The 23928-nt window shown below is 45.6% G+C and overlaps 1 protein-coding gene and 1 pseudogene across 2 annotated transcripts in view; one reads left to right on the plus strand and one right to left on the minus strand.

Annotated features, from left to right (window-relative positions):
• THSD4 (thrombospondin type 1 domain containing 4) overlaps nt 1–23928 on the minus strand; it is a 593206-nt gene that overhangs the window by 106153 nt on the left and 463125 nt on the right. For both annotated transcript variants that reach the window (XM_037047150.1, XM_037047152.1), the window contains one exon: nt 780–984. In XM_037047150.1, the coding sequence (XP_036903045.1) occupies nt 780–984 (205 nt within the window). The remainder of the gene's footprint in view (nt 1–779; nt 985–23928) is intronic.
• On the plus strand, nt 19089–19249 carry LOC118987843 (uncharacterized; annotated as a pseudogene).

A 23928-nucleotide genomic window follows, 5' to 3' on the forward strand; every position in this document is an offset into this window, starting at 1 on the left:
TTGTTTTTAAGTATAACTGTCTTCATTTTTAATTCCTGTTAAATAAGTAATTCAAAAATAAAAACAACATTGTTTATGAAAAGACTTTAAGGAATTGCTTTCCTTATAGTATTTTGTTACTTGATTTGTACATGGTTACTTGAATTAGAAATTGGTAAAAATTAATTTTCAAGACCTCAATTGTTTTGCATAAAATGTAATCAGCCAGAAACTTAGAAATCAACAAAGATTTCCTTTTGCAGGAAAATAGGCTAAAATGGCCTCTCGTTATTGACAATATTGGTCAAAAGGATTGCTGAGTGTCTCTACAGTTATTCAGGGGATACGTGCATACTGTTGCCCCAGGCAGATGAAGTAGAAAAAAGAGAAGCATGGCTTTTGCTTTAGACCTCCAGGGAGTAAAGGTCCCGATAGGATGGTTGACTGCCCTGGCCACCTCACAGTCCCCAGAACAAAGACTGACAGATTTCATCTTTTCAAAGACCCTCCCCTGTCTTACAAAGGCAATTTAGCCTGCTATTGAATTCATAACCATGTTTCTCTTGGAAAGAAAAAGAGCATGGTTTACTTGTGTAAATATTAAACACTACTTGCAATTAGGACTTTTTAAACTTTCGCCACCCAAGCAGCTCATTTCAAGTGGAAGGCAGTGCTCTGTCATTCCCAGTGACCTCCTGTGTCTGAGGACCTCTGCACACTGCTCTGCCCACCTCACGATCCTGGAGGAAATACCACACTGGAGTGACAGACGGTTTCCTCCAGAAAAAGACCAGGCTTACCCAAGTAGTTGTTGCTCTTGTGCATCTCGGTGATGTTGATTTTTGTGGCTCCTTGGGGAATCTCAACCACGCGGTGGTAGCCCAGGCTGGTGAGGGCGTGCTTGAACACGCCCGACACAACCTGACAGCCCGTGTTATCGCCTCCACACACCCCGCACTTGTCCACTACTTTGTCCGAGCCTAGGTAGTCGTCACAGCCGATGCTCTGCAAAGAGGTGGAAAACAGAAGACTCTTGTAGCATCTATCAGGGGCAGCTGGGGGAGGGGGGAGAAGGCTGAAGATCTGGGACTCGGACTGACCCTCCTCTCGCCCCATTCAATTCCTGCAGGTGAGCAAGTTCGTGTCTCCCTTCACTCAACAGATATTCACGGAGCATCTACTCTGGGCAAGGACATCGTGTGGAATGGACATTCTAGGGGGTGGGCGGGGACACAGACAGTAAACAAGACGAGTAAAAATAATAGTGCATTTAGTGGTGGTAAGTGAGCAGAAGAATAATGCAGGAAAACGGGACAGGGAGCGTGTAGGGTATGAATACTCATCATATAGGTTGGACAGAGATGTTGTCCCAAACACCCACCCCCTGTTGGACTTGGACAGAGAAAAGGCTGGGCTGTGCTGGGGTTTTTATACAAGGAAGTTCTTTGGGACCCTGATAAGTGCTATACCTAAAACTAGGGTTTGCCCCCAAGTCTCCTGTTCTAAACGACTTGATTCTACAAACACTTAGAGAAGCACCCCCAGAAGGCATGTTCTCAGGCCCAGTTTCCTAGGAAATTAAGGCAAAATGGTTGAGATCTGGGTGCCCACTTGTCACTGTGGCTCTGAGGAGCTGAGCACCAGAACTTCTGCTTGGCTCCCCCAAAGCACTTTCCCAGGGCAGCAAGAGCAGCGAAGAAGGGCCAGAAGCATCAGCAGACCGGATGACGCACGTCCAAATAAGGGGCACACAAAGAGAGTACAGGCAGTCTCGTCGGCCTTTAAAGGGACTCTGACTTCCCTGCATTTCATCCCCCAAAGACTCTCCCATTTCTCACTCCAAGATCTTTTTGCTTCATCGGCCCCTTCCCCATTCCTGGTTCTGTTGAGGCAATTTTATTTTGCATTAAAAAGTTAAACCTTGGATCAGAACAGAATGGTCTTCATGGAATCCTGTTCCACTCCTGGAATTGCGCTTCCGAGCCCCAAACAGGGACACATGACCTCCTGTCACACTTTCTCAGGAGATGGAGTCGGTGGATTATAGTCTGGACAACGCAATACTTGAGAGAATTATTTCACCGAGGAATGGGACTAGGGAATGGTACTTGGAATCAGAATGAAATTCTAAAACTTGAGACACATATTTGCTGAATACAGGCTTGTACTGGTTTTTGAATTCTAATAATCACACCCCGTCTCAGGGGGCAAAGTGGTCAGTGAACCATCCCAAGTCCACTTCGGACTTTGTTAAACAACCCTGGGTCTGTGCACGTGGGTCCTGTGGGTCAAACTGAACAGGCAGAGTCTAGGCAGGTGTTCGTTCTTTCCCCTCCAACTTCACGTTTGATTGACACCTTTCTGCAGGCACCGGGGGTCTGCGTTATTGCTTCCATATTCCTGAGTGCACATCAGTCCGTCAGTAACCACTGATCTCTCTTCACAAATACCTTCTCTGCAAAACATTATTTCTGATGATAACAGAACATTACCCCGATACATTCATCCACATCCAATTAACTTTTCAAAATGTCATGTTTGCCCAAATAGTTCTTGCCCCTGCCCCGTGCATATTTTAGCAGAAGTTTAAAAAAAATGTTTTCTGTGCATGATTTCCACCTCTCAACTCTTCAGTTCTCCTTTGCTTTGAAACAAAAACATGCCACCACCAACAGAAATTTCGGAAAGTAGATCCCATGTTGCCAAAGCAAGATCCTAACAGAATTAAGGAGATGCCTCTGCCTGTCACTGAGGGGCGACAGCGACAGCAAAGCTGGCCAATCCTAACAGAATTAAGGAGATGCCTCTGCCTGTCACTGAGGGGCGACAGCGACAGCAAAGCTGGCCAGCACCCCCTCTCCCTGTCTAGTAACATCTCACCTTCCCGCTTTTCCCACCGAGGGTCCACTCCCGATACCCCCCGGCTGCCTGCCCCAGCCTGAGCTCCTTCTCACGGGGCACTCCATGTAGAGGGAGTAAAGTACATGGAGACACGGAGGCAAGAATGAACACCTAGAGAGTAAGAAGCAGGAAAGACTGACATGCCGTTGCTGGGAGGGACGAAATGAGGCTGCAGGATTCAGCTGAATTTGTCAAGCATCTTGTTCGCCAGGGTGAAGTGTAGGGATTTTGCCCGACGGGATCTGCAGTCACTGGATGTCTGAAGAAGGGGAGGGCAATGCTCAGATTTGTTTTTCAGTTAATAACTTGGGCTGAAGCATGGGCGTGCCCTTGAGTGGGGAGGACTGGCCGTCTAGTGAGTTTCTCTCTTGTGAACAGGGCTTAGGGATATAGTTCAAGAGTGAATGAGGGCCTCTGAGGATGGGGCAGACACTGCATGCAGCCGTCAGCCCGCAACCCAGTTTGGGTGGGATGAGCACAAGGAAATCATACCACCATGGGTTGTTGCAGACACCCACAGACAAATACACAGTGGCGTTTTATCTCGTGAAGCAGACATTCTGTTAAAATGCTCTGCACAGTGCAACGGATGCCTGCCCTCGCACCGGACTTCCTGCGCAGCATGGCCACTCTGGGCGAATCTCAACACAGAGATGGAGGGCAGCAGTGCTTCCTGGAAGACGTCCTGTAGCCCGAGGTTGGCTTCAGGGATATGTGTGGCCACATGTGATGCCAAGTACTAAAGAGGTGACCTCCTGTCTCCTCTGGGCCTGGCTCTGGACTCTGAATGTGCCATGCTCACTCCTCAGGAGAAAAATCAGAGCAGGGAGTGTGGGAACCTTCCTTGGGGGAGACAATGGCCGACAGAGCAGTGTTGTAGTGGTTACCCAGGGTCCCCGGAGACTGGGTTGCCATGGAGCTGCCAAATGCCCTCTATGCACTTCACAAAGCAGGAAGGACAACTTGGGCTCCTCAGTGAGAACTGGGTAGACAACATACATTCAAGACCTTTATTTTTAGACAACTGCATACCTGACAACTGACCTTTCTCCAGCACAGGGCTCTTGTGAGGATCAGGTGATACAAAGAGGGACAGTTTGGATGGCATATCCCAGTATGGCATGGCTAAAGAAGTGACCCATGGGCCAGGACCTGAATGACAAGAAGGACCAGCCAAGGGGGATGTAAACATGCAAACATGCGTTTTCATCACTGACGTGGCTGAGTGACGACATCAGACAGGTGGGCTGGGAAACCCCGGGCTGAATCAGATTCTGGTTCTGCCTTTGGGAATGTGGGTCTAACCGGGGTAGTGAGACAGATATATGGACTCATCAGGCAAGAGAAGTCCTGCGTTCTCTACGTCATGCCGGGCCAGGGTCAACTCTCTTTTAGGAAGTTGTTAATTAGCAACTGGGTACATAAAGTCTCGAGAATGTTGTGACATTCTAGCCTGAACTGGAAAAATGGTGATGGAGTGAAGAGGATTTGAAGGATGCTTAGTAAGCAAAATGAACAGGTCTTTGTGACTAATTGGTTGGAGAAGATGGAGTTTGAATCCTCCTCATATTCACCATCATATTCACACTCACAGTCCTTTGAACATATATTTTTCTCATTTAACCTTAAAGGCAACCTGTGATAGTTCTAAAACTTGTAGGAAAGAAATTAGGTAATTGGCCCAAGGCCATGCATGCTGACAAGAGCTGCAGCGGAGATTTTAACCATAATCCCATGCTTGAACCATTATGTAAAAATCTCTCCTCGGCCCAAGGATCAGAGGCCATGCTGCAGGTTCTAGCTCTGTTGAAGGAGAAGATAGTGGCAGTGACCTAAGGGCAGAGGAAGAAATTTAAGCACTGTTACCACGGTCCCAGTGAGAGCTGGCCCACGCATGACTGGCGTTCTCCTCTTTCAATATTACGAAGCACCCACCACATATGTATCTCTCCCCCATGGCCGGCTTTAGCCCTACACTCTACATACTACACTCAGCGATACAGTGGGTGATTAAATATTTTGAGCTTATCTTCCTATTATATTAATTATATATAGTTATAATTTTTAAAATTTTGAAATAGTTTAAGACTCACGAGAAGTTGCAAAAATAGGAGAGTTTCAATGACCCTTTACCCAGCCTCCTGCAATTACAATACCTCATATAAGCACACCACATCATTAAAACCATATATATGTGTGTCTATATATTCTGTTGCCATCAGTCCTTACTTTGATTTTACCACTTTTTCTTGGTGTGCAGTTCTATAAAATTTTATCACATGTCTAGATTCCTGTACTACGTTACTTTAAAGCCGCTGGTATTCTCCAGAATGCAGCCGTGTAATTGATAAGTGGAGCTGACGTCAGTTAGTGGGAGAAGCAGTTGGCAGGACAGAAAGGACGTTGGACTGGGAACCAGAAAACCTGGGTGTAGCCCTGGCTCGGTCCCACGTTGGCCGTGTGAGGCTGGTGGGTCACTCCTCTGTAGGGCTGGAGCTGGAAACATTTTCACCACACTCAGATCTTTGAGGGGATAGTGCCCAGAAGTGAATCTGGCCCGAATTCTGGTTTGTATCTCAGGACACTGCTCAGTTGGTTTCTGATGGGTATGACTTAATAGTGCTGGCCTATGTCTCCAAACTCTCTCAGAGGCACCACCAAAGTGCCATCAGTGGGTCCTTAAGGTGGCACTAGCCTCTGCTGGACCTGGGTCACCTGCTGGCTCTGCCACTTGGGGGCGCTGTATATACGATTGTGTTCACTAGGCATTCTAAGCCTCAGTTTCTTCATCTGTGGCTGGAGATGGTACAGCATCTACCTCAGAGGGCTGTTGGGAGAATCAGATGAGACAAACACGGCAGGCACTCAGCAGAATGCTGTCAATAGGGGGCTTCATGGAAAACTCGGTTGTTATTTTTATCATTGTCTCCACATATTGGTTTCATCTGGAGTCTATCTATTTTTAAGAAAATCCCATCATCATATAACCACTTGGACCATATTTCTATAACACTTTCTATTGTTTTTTTTTTTTTGCCACAGATAATCTCTTCTTCATTCACAGAAATGTAGGAAAGTCTGAAGAGCTAAGAAAACGCCCATGTTCAGCACGAAGGTCAGAACCTCCTGCTCTAAAGGTGCCTAGTGAAAAGACAGCGCCCACTTGTTCCTGATCTACCCTTAGTTATTATCTATTTCGCTCACCGCAGTTCCAAAGAGATATTTCTTGCTGTCACAAAGGTGATTGGACAACCATCAGATGTCCTTAGTATTCTTCCAGCGATTCTTGCAACATGTCATGAGAAAATTTTACACGTCGCAAGCCATGGCAGGAGAAAATGTTCAAGAACCGCTCCCAATCGTGTGCCGAAATTAACCTAGAGGAAATTTCCTGAGGGAAATGAACAACCTGGAAGACACTCTGGGCGGTGAGTTTCGGAGGGAGGAGGCCTCTGCGGGTCGCGGGGGGCAGACCCGTGCGGGCAAGCAGGGAGTGGAGCTCCGGGCCTCTGACGGGAAGCAGACGCCCCCCGTGTGCACTCAGGGGGCAGCCTCCGCGGCCGGCGAGGACGCCCACAGGTGAGACAGCGTGCCTTAACGGTCATGCTGCCACCGCGTGCAGGGAGCAGGTGATTATTAAAATGATTAGTAACTAACATCAAATTTACAGTGAGCTAATTCGTGGACATACATATGGATGCCCAAACTTTTATTCATGACATTCCGCTGAAAGAAATCCTGTGTATATGAGAAACATCTCCCTCTTATTAGCGTTCAGAATGTAGATCAATCCACCTCCCTGGAAAGCAATTTAGCAATACATACTGTTTGACCCAGTAATTCTTCTTCCAGGAATTTATCTAAGGAAATTAGAAGAAATGCAGCCAACAATTTTTGTATGAAAGGGCTCCTCACTGTATTATTATTAATAAAAAAATTGGAAACATCTTAAATTTTCTACATAGGGAAACAGTTAAGCAATATATAGAAATTCTCTGGAAAAAACTGGATGGGTTTTCTCCAGTTCTTATTCTCATTAAAATCTTCTCATGCTTGTGCTGGCAAGACTGACCCTCAGTGGTCCCTGAGGCAGCCCTACTATGTGCCAGTGCAATGTGGGCTGGAGAGACTGAAGGTGAAACAGACCAGGTTCTGACTTAGGGTCTGAATCGGAGGTCAGCAACTACAACCCACAGGCCAAATATGGCCTACTGCCTGTTTTTGTAAATAAAGATTTACTGGAACACAAACATGCCCATTTGTATATTCATTGTCTAGGGGTGCTTTTGTGTTACCACACAGGGTTCAGTAGATGCAACAGATGGTATGGCCCAAAAAGACCAAAATATTTATGATCTAGCTTTTTATAGTAACAAAATACCCATCCTGGTCTAAACAGACAGGCAGACATAATCTCATCACTCACCACGGCGCAGAGATGTTGAGGGGCAATGTGCAAAGCCCTGGGCAGCCAAGGCTGAGGCTCAGGTGGATGCTTCCAAATTTGCCCCTGCTTGCCCTCATCCTGGATCACAGGCCCCCCCTCGATTTCTCCCAGTGTGTGTCAACATAAAACAGAAGGCAAGGAACTGCCAGCTTCTACCACAGTGGGCTTCAATTGTCACTTACTTATTCCTTGCTGGAGGGATTAATTGATTTTTAGAGAGCAAGGAAGGGAGAGAGAGAAACATCAACTGGCTGCTTCCCATTCTTGTCCTGACCAGGGACCGAATCTGCAACCCATGTATGTGTTCTGACCAGGGATCGGACCCGCAACCTTTTGGTGTATGGGCTAATGCTCAAACCAAGTGAGCTGCTGGTCTAGGACTTCAGTTGTTTTTCAAAGCAGAAAGAAACCCCCATATCTTTCAAACAAAGCCTCATGCAGAAACACAGAACTCCAATATACCAAACGAGAAAGGTAGAACTGTCCTGGCTGAAGAGCAGCTGGCAGAGTTGAAACCCAGTGTCTCTCTTCCTCGTGGCCTGGGTTTCTCAATCCTGGCCCCAGCAACGTTTGGGCCAGGCAGTTCTCTGTTGTGGGGGCTGACCTGCGCATTGCAGGGTCACCCTCACATGACAAATTTCTCCAGACATTGCCACGCACTGCCAGTGAGAATGACATCGTCCTGTGCTGAGAATCACTGCTGTAGTTTATTCTAAAGCTCATAGGACCCCTTGGGTCACAGGGCAGAACCCCCTGAAACTCTGAAACAACGGCATTTCCACAGAAGTGCATAAACGGTTCTTTGTGGGTGTCGGAGGAGCTAATGAGCCAAGAACACTTAATTACGCAGCTTTAAAATTACTTCCTCACTGCCCCCAAACTAACTAGCAGCCTTGTAGAGTTCTTTCACCTTGCCTTTTGGTTTGACCAGCAGGAGCAGGATTATGTACTAAAAAGAGCAGAGTGCCTGGCCCACAGAAAATGCTTAAAAAGTGTTTTTTGAATGAAAGAACAGCTGGTGGAGGAGTCACGAGATACAGGACCAATTTGCTCCTTGAAGTGGATCATCTCTAAGGTCTCTTCTGGTGCTAAATTGTTTCTGAAAAAACAAAAATGAAGCCCTGATGTGAAGACTCCTGCCGTATCTCAAGTCAGAGGAATCTGCTCTCTTTAGGCAAAGTTAAATTGGAAACAGGAATCAACGGGAAACAAACTGACAATGTCATTCATTAGAAGAGAAGAAATGGTCCATGGGAGAAAAGGTATTTTGGCTTCCTTAACGACGACAGTTGTGTAACCAGTGATCTGGTTTTAATCAAGCTATGGTTGTCGCTTTTCAGTACCTCATTCTACTGCATTAGAGAAGAGCACCTTACCAAGTGACTCGATGGGAAGAAAATGCTGGCGCTGCCATCGGATGAAATTGAGAAGAATCGACTACAGCAATGTTTACAAATCTGAAGAAAGAGGCCCTGAGAGGGAAACATTTCATGTGCTGCTGAGGGAATCGCCCCCACCTGGACCGCAGTCATCCTTCCCTGGAGAGTGGGGTATTCCAAACTCCAAAATCCCGTTACTCTACTTTCATGGTCTTCCTCTCCGACAGACTGAAATTCGGGGGGGGGGGCATGGAGTGAATCACAACAATGACATTTGCTCTATTGGTGAAAGTAAGGTATCCATGTAGAATAGTAAGAACCTGTGGATTTTGTCTTTACTTTTAAAGTGTAAGGCTGTATGGCGAATTGTATATTGTTTAAAATAGCTGGTCAGATGATACTGTAACTCTATGGGGCCGCAGGAAGGACCAGCACCATATGAAACAGGTCTGTGAGAGGCTGTGGGTTTGGGCAGCTAAGAGATAAGGAGTAGGAAGTCTCCTGCAGAAAGGACCACAGAGGTGCTGTCTATACTGCCAAGTTCTGGAAGCCATCATATCGATTAAAAAAGGTGTCAGGCTGATGCACTCTGCTCCAGGGTGGTGCACACTGGCCCATTTACATGGCCTCCCGGGTGCAGAGAGCCCGTGTCCACAGGTGCGGGTCACAAGCAGAGGACTGCGGGTGAATCCAGCCCTGGGGAGCAATGACGGAGATGCATGCATGCATCTTTGTCACCTCCTTGACATGCAGCCTACCACCTACTGTGCTTGCTTGCATTTTTCTCCACAAGATGGCACCTACAAGCCTTCCTAGAGGAATAGTTACCTAGCAATTAGTTTAGGGACAATAGACAGTGGTCAAACATTTAAAGGAATGATAGTTGAGAAACACAGGAAGGGTGAACTTGGTCATTCAGGCTGACTGCATGTTTATTGTGTTCTTACGTGCAAGTTTCTGCCATGTTGTTGAGGTATGGTTTTCATTTCTAAAAATATTTTTGTGGAACATTTAAAAATGGTGGGAAAAATATTCAGGACTTTATTTTTAGCATGTTCAAGAGAATGCTTTAAAATGTGTGTAAATGAATTCAACCTTTGGGGGTCACGTGGCTTTTTAGATGTCACTGGGTGATCTTCAGGGTTTGCAGAGAAGACTGGCTGGTGGGTGGGAGGAGATGATGAGAGCAAAGCCTGGTTACCAAAGCACGTGGGCTGGAGTCCCCAGACTCTGGACTGGGGCCATGGCCTACTGAGACGCTATTTTTGAAGATGCTTGGCAGACACAGGCAGTGGATTGCAGAAGGAAGAGACTAGAGGGTAAGATGCATAGACACCTGCAGCAAGATGAGCACAGAGGGATGGGGGCCTGGGCCAGAGAGATGGAATTAGAATGGAGGGCAAGGGCATAGCGACGTTAAGCTGAAGGGAGGGCCAGTGGCCTGAAGGGCTGTCTATTGAAGGTGAAGCGAGGAAGAATTTGGGGTCTGAGGATGTAGGTGAACAATAAGTAATTTTGCCTGTTTCAGGAGGAAACTTCACTGGAAGGAGGGCCTCTGATGGAGTCATCTTAGAGTGAGGGTCTTAGAGTGAGAGTGAACGTGGATCTCGATAATCAGCAGTTCATCCACTGAATTTAGCCATATTAACTCTTTCTCCCTTTCTCATTGGAACTTTCTTCTAGAACCCATTTTCACAGGAAAACTTTCCAAAGTGTACTTTATACTTCTCTGCTATTTTTTTCTTTGTGGATCAAAAATAATGAGCCTTATTTGATCTTCTCTAGTCCCTTGCTACTCAGAGTGTGGTCTGTGGCCCAACTGCACAGGCGTTAGCTGAAAGAAAGCCTATTTGCAATCTTGGGCCCCAGCTCAGGCTTAGTGAATTCGAATCTGCATTTAGGCAGCATCCTCAGGTGATTCCTGTGTGATCTGGAATTATTTGCATTTTCAGGTTGCTTTTTTCTTACTGTGTGGACTTTCTTCCTTTCTCAAGTTGCACGCCAGCCCCTAAATGACAACCAATTCTCTCATCCAGTCAAAAAATAAAAATACGACACTATGGTCCTTTTGCTTACAAACCAACAAGCAATAATACCTTTGGGAAGTTTTTCTCTGTGTGATTTTTAACGGGGACAGGGGAGGTGGTGAGATGCCTGTTTGCAGTTTCCTGAGAATCTCAGTACTGGACCGCAGGAAGGGCCCTGGGAACACCAGCCTCTGGCTTCATAGGTGACGGAGGAGAAAGGACCTCTCCAAGGTGACAGGGAGAGGACTTCTTGATAGACACCTTTTCGTGACACTATGGTGACCTCCTTCTGCCTCTGAGGAGGGTTTTGCTATTTTCTCACAAGTTTCTTCCAGGTTTTTGTTTCTCAAAATGGTCTATCTTCTTTTCTTATTATGTCACCGTGTGAAAAAGGTTTTGAGCTATCAGCTATATAGCTGAGTCTATCTGCTAGAGTAGCAACTCCTTTAGAGAGCAAACTGTTTTTGTGAAAATACTTGGGTACGCTGCCTCGGGGAGGTGGTGGGGCCCTGGGGCTGTGGGGATCAACAGAAACCAAGGCAACAGGAGATAATGGCTAACCTGAGATATGGCTGAATTGGAGAAGAGTTAGGCTTTGCTTCGAGGGGTGGAGAGGGAAGAAATGGACAGTGATGGGGAGGAGGGCCAATGAAATACCTGACTGTTCATAACTGACCCGAAATCTGCAGTTTACTTACTGTGATTTAAACCTCTCTCTGTCCTCAGCCCTCCCAAATCTTCACCAAAGCTCCTGCCTTTAGAATTCCTGGTTTAGATTCCTTGAACCCCCTTTCCATTTTCATAACCTGAACCCAAAACTTCTGTGTTGTTACATCTCTAAAAGCCTATTCTTCTAGGCACATGAGGTTCACCTAAGAGCACCCTGATGTACTCTACACCCACAGGTGATATCATTTCTCTGAGCCTTATGTTTCCTTGCTTGTGAAATGATGGCATTAAAATCTAAATCTTGGATGACTGATCAAGATGGCGGCATAGGCAGGCATGGTTCATCACTTTGTACAACCACATCAAAATTACAACTAAATATAGAATAACTATAACTCAGAACTGTCAGAAATTGAGTTGAATGGAAGTCGGACAACTATGGAATTACAGGAAATCACATCCATCCAGACTGGTAGGAGAGGCGCAGATGCAGAACAGGCTGGTCCCTCATTCACAGGTGGTAGATACAAATTCAGGAGGGATATCCTGGGAGTGAGGAGTCCCAGCCCCACACCAGGGCCCCCAGCCCAGGGTTCCAGGGCCAGGAAGATAAGACCCCACAACTTCTGGCTGCAAAAACCAGCAGGGACAAAGTCAGTGGAAGAAACTTCTGGAGAACCAAGTAGTTCCCCTGAAAGAACCCACACACGGACTCACCAAATCAGACTCATTCCCTCTGAGCTCCAGGACCAGGGTAGCAGCTTGAAAGACACCAATGGCATAATAGGAGGAACTGAAGTGTCTGCTATCAAGATCAGCAAAGGCCACTGTTCCTTTTATAAACCCTCTCCTCACACAGCCAGTAAGCTAGTGCCATATCTGAGACTCCATCAACCTGGCTAACAATGTCTGACTTGCCTTGAAGATCCCCACAGACTCCAGCCCACCCAAGCTTCTTATGAATCCAAGCATTCCGTATGAATGGCTGGCCTTGGCTCACAATTCACAGATTCCTAAGTCTTCTCAAGCAACACATAGCTCCAGTGAGCCCCAGGCCCAGCACTAGTAGCTGCCAGCCTACATTCACAGGTTGGCTTTGTCTGAGAATCTCCAAGCCCAGCACAAGTAGCAGCCATCTCAGATTGCTTTATAGCTCAGACAGGGTGGCCCCAGGGAAAACCAAGGTGGGAGCTCACCTTGGCTTGCACCACCCAGGAAACATGAGGGCCAGTGCACCCAGTGGACCACTACAGACCAAGTTAGAGCACCACCACCCTGTCCCTGCACAGCTGACCCTCCACAGAGAGCAGAGGTTGATGGTAAGTGGTCACAGCCAGTCCTTGCAGTTGACTGACCGGAGTAAATCCTTCCCACTGATGTTCCAACAGCAACCAAGGCTCAACTGCAAGAGGAGGGTGTACTCAGCCCACATGAAGGGTGCACTTCGAGTACTCAGCTTAGGTGATAGGAGAGGCTGTGCCACTGGACCTTACAGGACACCTACTACATTAGGTCACACTATCAAGACATGGAGTCAAAGCAGCTCTACCTAATACACAGAAACAAACATAGGGAAGCTGCCAAAAGGAGAAGATAAAGAAACATGGCCCAAATAAAAGAACAGATCAAAACTCCAGAAAAAGAGCTACACGGTATGGAGATAAACAATCTATCAGATGCAGAGTTCAAAACAGAGTTAAGAATGCTGAAGGAACCTAGTGAGGACCTCAACTGCATAAAAAAGATCCAGTCAGAAACAAAGGATTCACTAACTGAAATAAAGTGTATTAATTATAATAAATTACAAGAAATCAATAATGGAGTGGATAAAGCTGAGAATCAAATCAATGATTTGAAACACCAGGAAGTAAAAAATTATGCAGAACAACAAGAAGACAAAAGAATCCAAAATAATGAGAATTGTACAAGCAGCCTCTGGGACAACTTCAAGAGGTTCAACATTTGCATCATAGGGGTGCCAGAAGGAGAAGAGAATGAGCAAGAAATTAGAAGTCTGTTTTTTTAAATAAAGATTGTATTAAATAAAGATTTTATTTATTTATCTTTAGAGGGGAAGGGAAGGAGAGAGGGAGAGAAATATCAGTGTACTGTTGCCTCTTGTGAGTCCCCTGCCAGGAACTGGCCTGCAACCCAGGTATGTGCCCTGACTGGGAATTGAACCATGACCTTTTGGTTTGCAGGCCTGCGCTCAATCCACTGAGCTACACCAGCCAGGGCAGAATTCTGGTTTTTAAAAATGAAAGAAAACTGGTGAAGGAAATAGACATGCAGTTCAAAGAAGCACAAAGAGATCCAAACAAGATGGATACAAAGAGTCCAATTATAATTAAAATGCCACAGGTTAAAGATAAAGAAAAACATCTTAAAAGCAGCAAGAGAAAAGAAGTTAGTTACCTACAGAGGAGTTCCCATAAGACTGTCAGCTGATTTTTCTAAAGGAACTTTTCAGGCTAGAAGGGACTGGTAAGAAATATTTGAAGTTGTGAAGAGCAGGGACCTACATCCAAGATTGCTCTATCCAGCAGAGATGTCATTTAGAATAGAAGGGCAGATAAAGGGCTTCCAAGAGAAAAAAACCCTAAAGGAGTTCACCATCCCCAAACCATTATTATATAAAATGTTAAAGGGACTTATTTTAGAAAAAGAGGAAGATCAAAACTATGAACAATAACATGCAAAAAATACATATCTATCAACAATTCAATCTAAAAACAAACTAAGCAAACAAGAAGAACAGAGACAGAATCATGGATACGGAGAGCATTTTGATGGTTGCCAGATGGGAGGCGGCTGTGGGAGAGTGGGTGAAGAGGTGAGGGGATTAAGAAGTACAAATAGGTAGTTACAGAATAGCCAGGGGGATGTAAAATACAGTATAGGAAATGGAGTAGCCAAAGAACTTCTATGTATGACCCATGCACATGAACCATAGTGGGGGGATTGCCTAAGGAATGGGGTGCTGGGTGGAGGGGGGCCAATGGGAAAAAATCAAGACAACTGTAATAGCATAATTAAAAAAAATAAAATCAAATTCTCCAGTCTCTTATGAGGATTAAAGGCGAACAAGCAGATGGAGGCACCTGGTCCAGCACTGGCGTGGAGGAGGGGATGGAACACGCTGGGTTGCTTCTCTTTCTCCTGGGGACTGACTGCATCTGCCTCCTTTCAACGACCCCCCGAATGGCCCTGGGAATCCCTATTCTCACACAAGCACATACATTTCTCCACTAACAGAGGAGGCTGTTCTGTTTGCACAGTCCACTGAAAGCCCACTTCTGTTTACACAGGATTTTCAAGTGCTGTTTGAAGCCAGGGCTGTAACAGGCAAACTGCTGTGATCTATTTGCATTTGAATAACAGCCTGGGACAATGGTGATCAAGATTTCCCGAGATTTTCTTATAACTTTGTTACCTCTTTACTTTTTAAAAAATTAAACCCCTCTTTTGTTAATCTGAGACCAGCTATGGAAAACCTCAAAAGTTGTAAAGGGGTGATGTTCATTTTTAGAAACAGAGCGAGGGAGGCTGCCCGACAGAGCTTACAGCAGTCGTACGGGAAATATAGGTGGAAAGCAGATGCAGATGCAGCTCCCAGGAATTCAGGCAGTGAGAAGTCCCATGCATGCATGTGACAGCCATCATGGGTAGCATACATATTATGGGCTAGGCACCTTACATGTGTCATCCTGGTTGATTATCTTGACTATACCTGTTTTGCTGGAGCTCAGAAAAAGTAAGAAAGATGTCAAAGGTCACAGAGAAGTGGTGATGGTGGGTTTAATGACAAGCCTTTGGCTCCAAAGTCCAGGCTCTTTCTCTAGTGCTAGTTGCATAATCCCTTCATCCAGTGGACATTCTTCTTTACTTGTAAGAACAGGGCCTTGTAGATGGCTGCCCAAGGGCCATGTCTACCAAGGGCTAGAATGACCAAGAAATCAAATACGGATAATTTCCTCTTCATGTTTCTGTTTCTAGGCTGTTCTCTGGCTCTCCAGAGACCCTCCCGCAGGGGCTGTACTTGCAGTCTGAGGCATTGTCTCCCAGGAGGACTAATGGAGTTGTTTAGCACCTCCTATAGCTTGTCTTTATTCTCCTGCTCCCTCCAAAATCCTGTGTTGTCTCTCTCCCGTCATGCAGTGCTCATTTACCCAAGTGAAAGAACATTGATCACACCACCCTTCCCTTCATAACAAATTCCTGGTCCTGAGTTACTCGCTGAAATAGTAGCTATTTTCTTCTTTTGCCTTCCTGGGGATGGAAACTGTTTACCAAACTAGAAATGTTTATGGCTCAAGGAAAAACGTCAGGTTCCATGGCAGATATCACTACCCACCCAATCCGAGAGCTTGCTGTTTGGCACGAGAATGACAAAGAAACCAAATACGGGTAAGTCCTCTGATTCTCTCTTCTAACCATAGAGGCATCCCATACGGGCATTTATTTCGTGAAGAAATAAAGACACTGTGTTCCATGTGTGCTCCAAAGGAAGAAATTTGGCTGAAACATTTAAACACAAAGGCCTCTTCATGTTTCTTTTGAAGGATGGCTAAGAACAGGGCTCTCTGTCAGGAGCAATGTGTTCCATAACAAAGCTTCAGGTGGCAGCCAGACGAATCACCCTCCTGTTGGCAGGAATTTTCCTTCTCCGGCAACTTGTGGCCAACAGGGAGGGCACAGGAGATGCGACACCCACACACGGCTTCCGAGCGACTGCCTTCCCAATACGCACTTGCATACACAAGCATTTAGGCCACGGGAACCAGTCGAATAAACACTGATCCTTCACCTTCTTTGGTGGAACCTTGAAATTCTTAGTTTTCACCATTTCCTTCTTTAAACAGATCCTGTTTATGAGCTTTTACATCCTGCCCCCCGACCCCAGATGTGTGAGCCTAAGAAAGGCCGATGCTGCGGTTTCAGGTAATCTGTCCTGCATGGGGCTGTGACATTCATCTTCCCAAGATACCGCTGTCATCGTGTCATTCCTCTGGCTCGAAGGGCTTCCTGATGTCAGCTGTCATTGAAACAAGCTGATTGTTTCCTCCTAGGCATTATGCCTGTACTGGGTCCCTGATTCCAGGTGGAGAGAAGTGCCTAGCGCTGTAGCAGCTCAAGAATAAGCTTTATCCCAGGGGCGGGGAACTGAATAAAAGTAGGCATTTTGAAAACGACCCAGCCTTCTTATGTTTTGATAGCAAAAAATACTCTGTATAAAAGTGACAGTATATTAATTAACAACCCTAATTATTAACTCTGTATTCTAGTTTATTGGGTTGGTTTTGTGACAGTGAAGGGTGCTCAAGTTTGTAGAAAGCATCTGATACATGGAAAGGACGCAATACATGTTATGTTTTATTTAAAGTCAAGTTAAAGATAACATACAGGGAAAATTCGAAGAAATACAAACAAATGATCCTCATTCCCAGCTTAAACAATGGCTGCCTTGGAATGTTATTTCGCTGGAGAACAGCCTGCCTACACTTTAAAGAATGTGAAATGACAGCAACTACGGAAGTAAAAAGAAAAGCATTTCTCCGGCAGAGTAAAATAAACCCTAGCTAAAAGAGAGCCAGAGACGAAGTCAAATAGAGTCAGACATTCGATTTCGACAGCTGATAGACTCTCTGGGCCCTACAAGAAAGGCTTGTTCTCATTATTCGGAGGGGTCTACAGAGATGCTCACGAGCACCGAGAAAAGCAATAGGAAGGACAGAAACTTCCTCCTACTACCGTTCTAATAGAGGAGGAAGGCGGGAGGGGAAGGACCTTGCCAAGGTCACATACCTGAGCATCCGGATGCAAATCCACATCTATCTAGTTCCAAAACCCAAACAGGCGATGTGAGCACAGTGACTGAGGCAGGACCCCTTTGTCCCCCGAGAGCACACGGGCTGCAGGAGCACGAGCAAAGGCAGCTCTGTAAGTGGGTGGACGCGGTGGGTGGCCCGAGGAGGCCTGCTCCACCCACTGAGCACACGCAGCCTGGGGGAACAGGTGGTGTTGGGAGAGACAGAGCCCCAGGTGGCTTCTGAATGTCTGCTCTTCTCTGATATTTCATTGAAAGGAGACATACTATCATCTCGGACTGGCCTTTCATTCTCACTGGGAAGTTCCAATTCCTCAGAAGTGCTGTCTCCCTTGTGCTACTGGGGTACTGGCACTGAAAACTCTCCCCACCCATTCTTCCTGCTGCAACAAAGGACTCCATGGAGGCTTTCTCTCCAGTGCAGGCCCAAGGGTCCCGGACCTGAAATCCTCTGGACAGTCTCTACTTCCAAGGGCTCACTCTCCCTCTGGCCTCCAGGATGTTCTTCGACTACCAGAAAGGGAACCGATAATCAGAGCATCGTGAACTTATAGGTCAGGAGTTCCCTAAGACCATCTTTCCTTTGGGATTACTGAGTCACCCTAGCAATCCTGAGGTACCCTCTTTCCAAGCCGAAGATTACCCTCTTTGAGACTATATTCTATGTATGTTTGAGGGCTGCAAAGAAATCATTGTATAATTTTAATTTCTTCAACTTCTGCTTTAAAATAATGATAGAAAAACAGCTTGCTCCCTTTAAGATAAAGAAACTTCTAGAGATCCTGAGCAGAGGAAAGCTACAAACCCGTAACCTCTGGGCACTACCGCAGAACACTGCTTTTGAGTTTTTCATGACCCCTGTGGGTCCCATGAGTTAACCAAGGCAGTCGGTCCCCTGACGTGAGGAGTGAGCCGGAGAATCCTCACCTCAGATAAGTTGGTCATAGTGACATGGTCGCCACAAACTCATGGTAACTAGCAAAGTGATTTATCTGCTGCTTAGCACGGCTTGATCGTTCCATGCTGTGGCTCCAAATCACCAACAGATTGAACCAGGCTCTTCGATATGAGCTAAATGTCAGAGCACAGACATTGAGCTGTTTGTACAAGGGTGGCACAAGTCACTGACCTTGCTGGTTATGAAAATTAAATTTGGATTTGCTTGCAGATTTAGACCTTACAGTCACCACTGAATGTTAGCAAGAAGCACTATCTCTCCTCGCTGTAGGTCATAGTTCTCTGTTTTATAGAAACATCATTAAAATGGGCAGGAACAAACACAAAATGGATTTGAAACAAAAGACATCTATGCTTTTCAGAAAATATAACGGAAATTTCATTTCATAACAGATTTTTGTAACGTAGAGGAGAACCAAATGGCCCAACCAGTAGGTTGAGGAGGAAGCTTATCATAGTAAGACCAGGCTTATTAGCAAGTTTTCTCACTAAGACTCACAGACTCTTAGAGCAGAACAAACCATAGAGGCCATCGGTCTAACCAAGGTCAGAGGAGGTGCGGCAAGGGGCCACGCTGCATGCTGTGTCAGCCCGCGGCCTGCTGTGCCCTCCTGAGACCCTGGACAGGTCACAGGGGCGAATTTAACTGACAAAACACGTCTGCTACACGAGAGAGGGTAGTGACTTTCAAGCTGTTCCAAAGTTCTACTTTGATGTTTTTATAATCTTTAAAACATTTTTAAAATATGAAGAACTTGACAGACATCACACATTATACTAAACCATAGTACAGACTTAATTATAACATACTGGACACACTGCTACATCAATTAAATTTTATGCAGACAAATGACTCCCATTTTTATTTCATCAAAGTGATTTTTAACGATCTGCAATATCTCAGCTTTGCACAGTGGCGGTATCGTAGCCAACGAGGTTTATCCGAGGCACGATTATTGCTAATTGAAACAGTGTGCAATTTCTTGTCTGTGTTAATCACGTACTCCTCAAGAGCTGCAGCAAAAACAAAACTCAGAAATAACTTGGTGTGTGAAAAATGGTTGGTACATGCAAAAAAGATGAAACTGGACCCCTTTCTTTTTTTTTTTTTAAAGATTTTATTTATTTATTTATCTTTAGAGGGGAAGGAGAGAGGCAGAGAAACATCAATGTATGGTTGCCTTTTGTGCATCCCCTGCTGGTAGTTAGCCTGCAAGGAACCGGCCTGCAACCCAGGCGTGTGCCCTGACTGGGAATCGAACCGCGATCGTCTGGTTCTCAGGCATGCGCTCAATCCACTGAGCTACGCCAGCCAGGGCCTGGACCCCTTTCTTATACCGCATACAATAATTAACACAAAATGAATCAAAGACTTAAATGTAAGACTTGGAATCCTAAAACTTCTAGAAGAAGACATAGGCATTTCTCTTATATACTTTTTCTAATATATCTCCCTAGGCAGGGAAAACAAAAGAAAAAAAATAAGCAAATGGGACTACATTAAACTAAAAAGTTGTTCACAGCAAAGGAAACCATCAACAAAACCTACTCAATGGGAGATGATATGCCCCACTCATACATAAGATGAGGGGTTAGTATCCACAATTTATAAAGAACTCGGACAATTCAACAACAAAATAAAAACTTCCTAAGACGACCCAATTTAAAAATGGGCAGAGGACCTGAACAGACACTTCCCCCAAAAGGACATGCAGATGGCCAACAGATATATGAAAAAATGCTCAACGTCACTAGTCATCAAAGAAGTATGAATTGAAAAACCACAATGAGGTATCATCTCACACCTGTCAGAATGGCTACCACCAGTAAACCCACAAACGACAAGTGTTGGTGAGGACGCGGAGAAAGGTCGGCGGGGGTGCAGACTGGTGTAGCCACTGTGGAAAGTGCCATGGAGTCATCTCAAAACACTAAAAATGGACCTGCCTTATGACTCAGTGATTTCACTTTAGGAAATGTATCGGAAGAACCCAAAACACTGATTTGAAAGAATATACGCACCTCTATGTTCACTGCAGAGTTATTTACAGTAGCCAAGATAGGGAAGCCACTCACCTGCCCATCCACAGATGGGTGGATGAAGGTGTGGCCGTGTGTACGTACAATGGAACGTGACTTGGCCAGAGAAAATAATGGAATCTTACCATTTACGGCAGCGTGCGTGGACCTGGAGGGCATTATACTGAGTGAAACAAGTCAGTCAAAGAAAGACCAACGCCATGTGATTTACTTACATATGAAAGCTAAAGAACAAAACAAACAAACAAACAAAACAGAAACAGACTGGCGGATACAGGGAACAGACCGATGGTTGCCAGAGGGGAGTGGGCTGTGGGGACGGGGGGAAAGGTGGGGAAATTAAGAAGTACAAAGTGGCAGTTACGAGACAGTCGTGGGGATGCGCAGTAGAGCACAGGGAATGCAGTCAACAACATGTAATAATGACAGAAGGCCCAGGTGGGCACTGGAAATGTCAGGGGAACGATTTGTAAATGATGGGACTGTCTAACCACTGTGCGGTACCCTGAAAGTAATGCAAGATGATGTTGAATGTAAGCTGTCATTGCAGAAAAAATGAAATTGGATGGTGAGGCATCTAAACCACTTCTACTTTCCATGGACTAAGTTTTTCATTCAATGAAATAGACACATGCCCTCTAATTGCCTTTATAATAATTATACGTTAATGTTTTAGTTAAAAACTCATTTATACCAAGAACAAGTTTTCGGTCTTGGAAAATTTGTTACATGCACCAGTATCACTGATGTTACTTTCTTTGGAAATAGAGCGTTTCTGCTCAAAAGTGAATATTGGGAGACAGCGTGGCATAGTATTTACTTTTATAATGTCTCACACAAATTACCTTGTTGAATCTTTCCAATGCCACAAAAGGTAAATGATATCGTCATTTCCATTTTAGAGATGAGAAAACTGAGGCACAGTAAGGTTGAGAACACTGTCCAAGATCAGCCAGCTGGTGAGCGAGAGGGTACCCTGGGCAGTCCGGCCCCAGAACCTGGGCTGTTACCTTCACTTGTCACTGCGTCTCCCAGAGATCTCAGGGTGCTGAGTAACCCTCACTCTGTGAGATAGGTCCCTTCTTGGCAAGCGCCCTATCTGCCTGGTTTTGTCTGCTGCTGTCTCGGTGTCAGGGAGAGCCCCAGCTTCTGAGGAAGCCTGTCCATCCCCGAAAGGCTCTGATGTGTAATAACAATACTCCCTTCCAGCCACTGGAAGCCTCGCCCCGTGCCCTGTCCTCCACAGCTCCACGTTCCAGGGTCTGCAGACTCCTGGACACGGGTCTGTGCTCCTTCCTTCCTACTATTTCCCATTTGGTTTCACGTGTCTGCTTAAAACAGGTCTGTTTCTCCACACGATGTTCTCTTTGTCAAGACTGTAAGGTGAGACCCTGGTATACGTCGAGCCCTGGGTTTCCAGATCCAAAGCTAAATCATATGGAATAATTTTACTGCTGTATACTTATCCAAAATATTTCTACCGTTTCTATCTTTGGCATTCTACATTTTCTAGCATTTGGTTTTCCTGAGAAAACAGCAACTTAAAAATATCCATTTCATGAACCTTCTTTCTATGACCAGGTACTCACTCTTTTATTCTTTCATTAAAAAGGTGACATAAGAAATTTTATAGTGTCAAAAAAGATAGAATTGCTACTAAGTAGCAACAATACTGTGTACTAATTAGGAAGTCTGACTTTGCAATCACACTCTCCTGGGACTGCGATCCTGTTGGCCTCACACTGGCTGTGTGATGTTAGGCAAGGTGCTGACCCTCTCCGTACCTGCTCCAATGACTGCAAATAGAGGAAAATCAAAACAACTTAAGGCACAAGAGGAAAGCATTGGTCACAGTGCCTGGCACCCAGAATGCATTCAGGAAGAGTCGGTGATTGTTTAACAGGAGGAAGACAGACCTGCTGGATGGCTGCAAATATTGAAGGCTTTGTCACATGGAAGAAAGATTTATCTGTGACCTCAGAGACATGGCTGGGATGAACCGGGGACCCTCTAGGTGACCCATCCCATTCACCGATCTCGACACAGAGTCTCTGCCAATACCTGCCTCTTAAAGGACTAGAGGTCCCAGCCTGTGCGCAGGCTCAGTGCTGTGCTGGGAACGCAGTAGGCGCTCACTAAACCTGCACTATGCTCAACATTAGTGGTCAGAGCTGGCCGAGGGTGGAAGGGGCTGTTGGGGGAGAAAGGGAGTTCCTTGTCACTAGAGTCATTCAGGCAAAGACTCAATAATGCGTGTGTGGGTGAAGGAAGGCTTTACATTCAGGCATCTCAAAAGTAACATGAACTCACCCCACCACCTAATGGTGGGTGTCCTCCTAACAGAAGGGCTCACCCTGAGAGTTTTCTATTTATTCTGTCGCTGTCAGTAAATGCACCCAGTTGCTCTCTCTTCTCACCTGACCTCCTAATCCAAAAGATCACGATCTTAAGGGGTTCTTTAGGTGCCTTATGTTTTTCAGCGAAAGTCCGTGCACTGAAGGTGCCACAGGGTGAGCACATAATAAACGTCGAGCCCATGAATAGTATGATTGTTATCATTGTCAGTATCACCTGCACCGCCACACGTCTGCTCCAAACCACGCGGCTGGGAAAGAATCAGAATTTTGTTTCTCTGATAACTGGCCATCTTTGTGCAGTATGTTTTTGATTCTCTATTAATTAAAGCCTTCGGCAACCCAAAGATCGTGTGTTCCAGCCAACTCACGATGCCCACGACGTGTTTCCTTTAGAGAAAAACAGACACAGGGGAGAGAAGACAACTCTTTTTAGCCCCCTGACAGTCTCAGCTATAATTGGCCCATTTTTGCCTATACAGAAATCCAAGCCGCTATCTTCAAGACCATCTTCTCACATGATTACTTTTCCCAGATAGCTTTTCATTTTCCAGGGTGCCTCAAATAAAGCCTCAGTGTGTGCGTGTGTGTGTATGTGTGTTCCCACCCAATAAATCTCCTGCTTGGCAGCGTGGCGATGGTTTCTGTGAAAGGGTCTTTGTGTCCCTTTTTGTTTAAGAAGCTTTTCATGAGAAGCCTGGAAGTCAAGGTAAGTGCCGCAGGGATTCGAGGATCTCTTGGCTTTTCTCTGATGTCCAAAGTATCTGCTGGAAAAATAAAGTCCTACATTCTCTGCGACCAGTTAATAGAAGTGACAGCTGGGAGAGCTTCGAATCTGGCCTTAATTAACAGGCACTGCACACATGTGACCAAAGCATATTTGCAAAGAAGAGGCTTTAAATAGCATCCAGTGTGTGTGCGCATGAGGCCATGCCATGGCAGGAAATATCTGCCCATCTTAATGGGATCAGGCTTTTGTGTGCAAACAATGGCGCGCAAACCCCAGCCCAGCTGAGAGCCATTAGAATAGAGTTCTCATTCATCGCGCTGCGAAAGAGCTCTTAAGCAGCCGCTAATCAGAATAGAGAAAAATGAGCTGATGGCCTAATGCAACCGCAATAAAACTGGGTGCCCAAGGGAGTGGCCCCACAGAGACATTGGTACAGTTTACGTGGAGTGGTCTTCGCCTTGAACTTGCTGCCACCCTGAGCAGGGAGGAGCATCATCGCCTTCAAGAACGGCTACCTTTGACCTCGGAGGCTAATTCTTCTCTCTCTTCTCTTTCTTCAGCTGTTCCTTCCATTCCCTCAGTGAGTCAGTTTCTAAGCCCCTGTTCTTCTCTGTTCAC

Source organism: Sturnira hondurensis, unplaced genomic scaffold, assembly GCF_014824575.4.
Source record: "Sturnira hondurensis isolate 20B ecotype Veracruz unplaced genomic scaffold, ASM1482457v3 Scaffold0005329, whole genome shotgun sequence".
NCBI classification, from domain to species: Eukaryota; Metazoa; Chordata; class Mammalia; order Chiroptera; family Phyllostomidae; genus Sturnira; species Sturnira hondurensis.